Below are 8031 nucleotides of genomic sequence, written 5' to 3'. Positions count from 1 at the left end.
GGTAGGATTTCTAGCATTATAATTACCATGCCCCATAGCACTCACATTCTCAAGACCTATCCCTTGTTCTTGCATGATGGGACAAGACTCCACCGGGTGTGGACCTTGACAAAAATTGCACTCCGCATTGGATCCTTGTGCTCCACCTACACCTTGATTGTTCCCCATCAATTGAGCTACCATTTTGGTGAGATCATCTACGGTCTTCTCAAGTTTTTGGTTGGAAGGAGAGGGTGTTTCAATTGAGTTGAGAGTCTTAGACCCTCCTATAGCTCCTTGTGCTTGCGGCTAACCTCTCTATAATTTCATTTACTTACGCCACGAAGTAGTTGTCAACCCCTCCACTTGTAGCGACATTCACCATTCTTTGGTCTTGTTGAGTAAGACCGTCACAAAAGTTCACCAATAGGTCGTCACCACTTAGCCCGTGGTATGGACAATGGGCAACCAACTTCTTGAACCTTTCCTAATACTCATACAAGCTTTCACTTGGATCTTGTTCTGGAGAAGTGATGGCCTTCTTGGCATGGTTGTGTCTTGAATCGGGGTAGAACTTTTCAAGAAATGCCGATTTCATGGCCTTCCAAGTACTAATTGTACCCGGTGGAAGGTAGAATAGCCAATCTTTTACCGCATCTAGTAAAGAGAATGGAAAAGCCCTCAATTTGAATTGGTCTTCCGTGACACCATTTGGTATAGCTCCCTCTCACACATCATGTGGAAATCGGAGAGATGATGCTTGGGGTGATCCCCCGCATGCCCATGAAACTTGGGTAGATTGTGGATAAAGTAACCCTTCAACTCAAAGTTTGCATTAGCCCCCATGGGTGGGTAGGCAATGCATAGGGGTTGAGTATCATAGTTTCTCGCCCGGAGCTCTCGGATGGTTCTTATATCATTAGCCATTTGTGGATATTCTACTTCTATTGGTTCAAGTGAAAGAGGTGTGGAAGGTTCCACTTCAACTTGTTATTCCCGTTGAGGTCGATGATACCAAGGATTTGTGAATAACCAAGAATATGCTCCAAATTCGTCTTCTCCTTCTAAACTTGACTCACTACCTTGGTGTTGAGATCTAGGCATATACCTTTACACTAAACAAGATATATTAGAACTACCACTTACTTTTAACAATAACAAGGAAGTAAGAATAACAAAGCATAAATCACAACTCAAGTTCTAGTTACGTTGCCTTCCTCGGCAACGGCGCCGAAATTTGATAGATAAATACCAGTCGTCGTTATTACTAGAATTAACTATCAAATTAACAATTTATAGACCTAACTAGACACTACTAACTACTAACAATAAAGTAGTAAAATGGTAAGCTAGGGTTGAACCCAAGTGACCTTTAACTAATACTTGAATTGTAAACTAGTTAAGACACTAATGACAATTTAGACTCAACAAATTGAATTTAATCACAAACAATGGATAATAACAATGTTCAACTTGTAGGAGACATAGATGGAAAAGGTATTTGGTTGGAAACAAACATGAAAAAAAGAGTAAAATTGGAGACTTTCCTAATGAGACAATTCAACAAACAACTAGTATGCAAGATTCAATATAAAGGAGAAACTTGGTGTAACATGGTTCAACATCTACTTCCTAAGCACAAAGATTCTCTCTTTTTTTCCCTTAACAATTACTCAACAACTTTTGTAAGATGGTGATTACTTGATCCTAAGCTAGAGTAGTTAATCCTACTTATGTGGTCACCCAGTTGAAAACCATAACAAGGCTTACACACAAGAGCATTAAGATCAATATCAAACAAAAGAAGTCAAGATTAATCCTTTAGGAGGCTTAATCCGATTATTCCAAATATCAACATGGAAAATCCACTCACAAAGATACAAACTTTAATCCAAATTCATAAAGACGCAAGCTTGCTACAAGTATTGCAATAGTAAGATGGTATGGATACGAATGTTTCGGGCCACGCGTGGATTCCCAGCTCGCACTCTGGACGTGTTATCTCGCCATGTGGTCCGGGGAATGAGGTGATGAAGGTTGCGGATTTACTTTTGCCGAATGGTTATGAGTGGGATGAGGGAAAGCTGAACCATTTCTTCTTGGAGATTGAGCGAGAACGTATAAGGAATATTCGGATTAGCCCAAATCGACCGTGAGATATTTGGTATTGGGGGCAGGAACGGGATGGTTTGTATACGGTGCGTAGTGCGTATAAGATGTTGGCTGGTGAAGTAGGGGACTTGACTTATAGTTCGGATGGGGATAGATTGAAGCGGCTCTGTAATAGACTTTGGAACTTTTCGATTTGGCCTCGTGTGAAGCTCTTCTTTTGGCAACTATGTAGCGAAGCATTAGCTATGAGGGCGAATATTGTGGCGCGAGTCGGAGGTGAGTCTTATTTCTGTTCTTTTTGTCATGTTTCTAATGAATCAAGCTTACATTTATTTCGGGATTGTGGGGTGGCGCAATGGGTGTGGGATGGGTTGGGGTTAGAGGCGGCCACGGAGAAGTAAGGGGGTGATGTAAAGGAGTGGGTGGAAGCTTGTTGGCATGACATGTGTGTGACGGAGTGTGTTAAGTTAATGGTTGGGTGTTGGGCTATTTGGGAACACCAAAACAAAGTCATCTTCGACAATGTTGAGGTAGAACCGGAGCTTGTGGTTAGGAGGGCTAGGGACGTGATCCAGGAGGGAGTGAGGGAAAGCGAGAGGAAGGGGTGGAGTGGTTCAGCGAGAAGGATGAAGGAGGAGGATAGGGAGGATGGTGGGTGGAAGGTACCGAGGCACGGCTATGTCAAAATTAATGTCGACGCCTGGGTGAAGGAAGGAGAAGGGGTGCATACGGGAGTTGTGTGTCGGGACTCTAATGGGGACGTGATGTGGGGCGTGGCCATTGGTAGAGAACAACAATGGGAGGTTCCTGTGGCGGAGGCTTGTGCGGTACTGGATGGGGTGGAGGAGGCTGTGAGGCGGGGGATCCAAAATGTTGAAGTAGAGAGTGATTGTTTACAAGTCATTGAAGCTCTTAAAGGAAGAAAGACAGGACGGAGTGGATTAGCTTTGCTTATCGAAGACATCCTCGAGTGTAGTTCCAAGTTTTAGTCGGTTATTTGGCTACATGTATCTCGTTCTAATAATTGTGTAGCTCATGCTTTAGCTCATTGTTTCCCTCGTGTTTTGGGTAAAGTTGTATGGGATGATGGTTTACCATCGTCTGCGAACTTGATAAGTTATTAATCGAGTAAGGCCTTCGGGCTGTTGATTTCAAAAAAAAAAAAAAAACATGCAAGGTTGATCATTCCTAACACAATAACATCCAACATAAACATAAATTTCAAGGATAATGCAATATTTATTGAGGAAAGATTGAAAGAGTCTTACAAAGCTTAGGAAAGTAGAGTCTACCCAATTACACCAAGCTAAAGGTCTAGCCTTCCATAACCATAGATGAATCTAAGGTTAATGGAAAGATTGACATCAAAATCAAACCAAAGATTACAAGTTTTCTCCAAAATACCAAGTTCTTCCTTAACATACAAGGTTTTGAGATTATTCAATAATGATATGATGATCTAGGTCTTCAAACCATGAACTATATATATGGCTGCCCTCCCTTCTAGGTTAAACATACTTTTGGGCTTCCACGAATGGCTTAAGACGGATTATCAACACTCAAAGGCTGAGGAGAACATAGGTTGCGTCACCCAACGCAGGCTACGTCAACAGACGCAGACTGTGTCCTGGGCTGATCTCCGTTCCAAAATTGCTTCTTCTTTAACACTCCTTTCACCATTTGGCCTCCATGCTTGTTCACCAAGGGATGAAAATTCCATTGCTAACTCATGGAGAGACCGTCTTCACTTGATTGCTTGCTTTAGGGACGTGGTTAGAGGCACTTGCTCAGGATTCCGAGCTCTCTTTCAAAATCATGCTCCAACCATGCATTAAAACACGTTAATCATAACAACCAATGGGATAGGAAGACTAGTCCAATACTCAGACAAAAGACCCTTAAATTAAACCAAACTAGGCCTAAGAACGCCTTATTGACTCGACACTTTTGACTCTATCAACCGCCAAACACACTCAAACGGAACAACATGGATGACATATTAAGTACAATAAAGACAACAACTTCAGATTACTCAGAAACTATCGTAAAAAAAACTTGACATTAGTCATAAATCCCCCAAAACAAACATCTCATAATCCAGATGTAAAACAACCATTCTAAACCAAATAGTTAGCGAGCAGAAATTAACAAGCCCTAACGTCACTCACTAAACCCTATATTAAGTAGCTCGAGAAAATGTAGTTCACAGAATGCAATCAAACCTACACCTTCAATGTTGGAGCTAAAATTGGAAGATTTAGTTAGAACTTTCTATTTTAATTCTAACGTACGGCGTACCATATTACATTACTATTCCGCCTCCCTTAAAGTTTTCGCCCCCAATGAATTCAAATCCCGGCTTCGCCACTAACTTTATTCCGATTAAATAGACGAAAATAGAAATAAAAAAAGGTAGAAAGCAGAGTACCTAGAAAACAAGGCCAACAATGGTGGTACCAGTTTTGAGGAAGGAAGAAGGTTTAGCACCTTTATTCATCTTCATCTCATTCCTTTTGCAATTATCGAACGAAAACCCTGCCTTTGCTGGCGCTTCGGTCGTCATCTTTGCAACACGATTTTCAGAAGATCTGGTGTGAGTAAATACGAGTATAAGCTTGTAATTTTATGAAGAAATAATCAATAGTTTATATTTAACATGTGAGAAAAGTTGGCGACTTGGAGAAGAAGATACAACAAGATGCCTGCCTTCATTTGTTTTTGTTTTTAAGTTGTTTTTTAATCTGTTTATGGGTTTTTAGATTACCTTCTTGTTCCCGTATGTTTCGGCTTAATTTCAACTTTTATTCAGCTCGCTTCATCTATTTCAGTTAACCTAACCTTATTTCAGGTCTATTTACCTCAGCAAATTTCATTTCAATTCACTTTCATTCAGCTCGGTTTAGCTTAAGTCAGTTCAGTTCAGCTTTATTTAGTCCAAAACAACAGAGCCTTACACTCTTCTTATGCGGCCTAGTAGCCTCTAGAATATAGCCCAATCAATATTTGTTAAGTTAAAGGTGCTCAGTGGGCCAGGCCAAGTGTCACGGTCCGGTACTTTTGCCGGATCGTGGTGCGCACCTTTGCCCAACTCTAGGGCAAGAATGCAGGCAACAAGGGTCTCGTACTAGTGAGGGATTGCCCACTAGCACGTTTCTCGGGACTCGGGGTGTGTGTTGGGAATCCTAGTTACGATTATCAAAGTCCGGCACACGAAAGCAATAAAATTAAGCAATACGATTATTGTAAGCAAGAGACAAGCAATATCAAGCTTAAAGATGAGAAGTGGTTTTTATTGACTAGCACCTCCCATAGAGGCAAATTTGATATTTTGGTCCTAGTAGCAGGATACATTGATAGTGCAGAATAGCGATATGAAATCTAAACGCCTAAAAACATAACTTAAACTAATAATCTAGCTCCAAGATTCGACACGCATGAAGTAATCTTGGAGTACTACTTGACTATGAAAACGGAAATGAAAATACATAAGCGGAAATATAAAATCTAAGGGATTGAAGTGAAAGGACCGCGTGCGCAATTTTCAGGGATTATGCAGCTAAATGTGCGACTCCTTACACTCTGCCCCATCTAATCTGTTGCCACCCTCGTGATATGCGACTTATTTAGACCATTTCCCCTCTTTATTCTCGGGATTTTTGCCCCAATTTGACACGGTTTTAACTCCGATCCGCTTAAATTTTACCCCTCTATTCCATGTGCTCCCATATTGTGAATTCTCGTCTCATCTTGTAGGAAATAGGCCAAGAAAGAGGCAAGACGGAATAAGGAGTAAGCATGGACGACAACTTGTGTTGGCATGAGAAGAAAAGAAGGAGGAATTGCTTAAGAGGTGTTCTCTGCCGGCAGGCCGGCAGCCGGCTCACTGGCAGGGAACCCCTCCCATTGCCTTGCCCAGTTTTGAAGACAAGAAAGGAAGAAAAATGAAGAAATGCTCGCTGTCGGTTGGTGAACCGGCAGCCGGTCTTCCGGCATGCGCACACATCACTTGTGAAGAATTAATGAAAAACCAATGAAGAAGGATTCCCTGCCGGCAGGCCAGTAGCCGGCCTACCGGCAGAGAACAAACCCAGATTAATTAATGTCATTTGGCATTGAAGAACTCGTTGCCGACAGGGAAGCCGGCAGCCGGGTGACCGGTAGGGGGACCCCAGACGCATTTTAGCCTTCCTTCTCCTTTGAGACCTAATCTAAGGAGATACTATAAATAGTCCATCACTAATTCCCTTTAGACACACAACCCTAGATCTGAAATTATTACCTTAGTCTTATACAAACCCTTAATCAAAACTTTAATCTTTCCTTAATCAGATAATAATTACTTCATAAATTAGCTTAGAATTAGTTGTTATCAATTGTTTACATTTAGCATTGGGTTGTAATTGAAGATTGGTGAAGATTATTCTTATTTTTAATCAAAGATTGCAATTTTTTCTTCAATATTGGTATAATCTCTTCTCTATTATGGTTCATCTTTCAATTGTTTACATATTTGAGTTGTTTAGTTAGAAATATTTGCAAACATGATTTCTCTTACTTGTTATTTACTAAAGTCTCCATATTTTACCTTTGTCATCATGAATATGTGTGAGTAGTGATTCACTAGGATGGAGCGGGAACTCTTGTAGGATTATAGGGGAGAATTAAGGCATGGGAGGAATGAAATTGTTGAATATATGCTTGTTGATTTAGTCATGCACACAAGGTGTTTGCGGGAATGCTTAGGTGAGAATTTGAGCATTTAATCTATCTTTCTACTTGTTGGGTGAGAGCTTGACTAGTAATTAGGAATCACATGCTAAAATCAAGGGTGGGTTAATTGGGTGAGAGCTTAATCAACCTTACTTTAGGGGTTAGTCTTACATCGAGAGATCGAGTCTTTCCCTTGCATATGCTATCGGTTTTGCCTCCCTATGTTCTTGTCTCCCATTCCCTACTTGATTGAACCCAATATCCTAGTTCCTTAGCCATCGTTCTTATCATCTTAAGCTTTTAATCGTTTTCTTTTGTTGTTATAGTCTACTACTTTAGTTAGTTTTGATCAACCCATTCCCCTTAATCAAACTAAACTAGCAGCTTAGACAAACTATCCTAGAGCCATAATTCTGTCCCTTGGGTTCGACCTTTGCAAGACTACAACCTCATTCGTTCACTTGCGAAGCTAAATATAAATTTTGCACAACAAGTTTTTGGCGCCGTTGCCAGGGACGGCCATATTGGATAGGATTATTTGTTTTCATCTAGGTTTTGTTCTTTTATTTGTTGCTTGTTTGTTTTCTCCCCTTGTCCTAGTGCAATCCTTGCATTAGTACTCTTTGATCTTTTGTTAAGTGCATGAATAGGTGCTACATCGGACCTCTTTTCCCACTTGATCACAAGATCGAGAAGACATTCGGGGCACGAAGAACATTAGCTCTTTTCGCAATTCGAGGATCCTCACCCATTCTTAACCCACCAATCACCCAAAATTCTACAATTGATAATTCAAACCAACCACCCTCTTCCTCCACCCTATCACCCCTTTACATTTCACATAATTCTCCACCACAAAACTCTCCCATTAACTCACCACAAAATTCACAACATTCCATCCATACAAACGATACCGAATCTCCATGAAATAACCTCATAAACGACGATATGGCGGACCAACCTATGGGATATTACAATAGGCCGGATCCCAACCGTGCTTGTTCGGCTATCAACTATGGAGCTCTCACTCCCAATACATTTGAACTTCGACACCATGTGATCAACTATATACAACAAGATGTCTTCCATGGGATGAAAAGTGAGGATCCACACCAATATCTCACCTCATTCAAAGAGAAAGCGGGTTCTATCAAGCACAACGGGGTAACCAAAGAGCAAATTCTTTTAATGCTCTTTCCCATCACCTTGAAAGACAATGCTAAGAAGTGG

The 8031-nt window shown here is 40.9% G+C and overlaps 1 protein-coding gene across 1 annotated transcript; it reads left to right on the top strand.

Annotated features, from left to right (window-relative positions):
• Positions 1–2561: 2561 nt before the first annotated feature.
• LOC141632020 (uncharacterized) lies at positions 2562–3080 on the top strand. The gene has a single exon (XM_074444613.1). The coding sequence runs from the start codon at positions 2562–2564 to the stop codon at positions 3078–3080; it is 519 nt and encodes a 172-aa protein (XP_074300714.1).
• The last annotated feature ends 4951 nt before the right edge of the window (positions 3081–8031 follow it).

The sequence above is a fragment of the Silene latifolia genome, chromosome Y, assembly GCF_048544455.1.
Source record: "Silene latifolia isolate original U9 population chromosome Y, ASM4854445v1, whole genome shotgun sequence".
Classification (NCBI taxonomy): Eukaryota; Viridiplantae; Streptophyta; class Magnoliopsida; order Caryophyllales; family Caryophyllaceae; genus Silene; species Silene latifolia.
Note: the sequence above shows the minus strand (reverse complement) of the source record. Positions and strands in the feature narration are given on the sequence as shown.

Excerpts from the sequence above, each read along its gene's own strand:
- LOC141632020 (XM_074444613.1), top strand. The coding sequence starts at position 2,562 with ATGGTTGGGTGTTGGGCTATTTGGGAACACCAAAACAAAGTCATCTTC.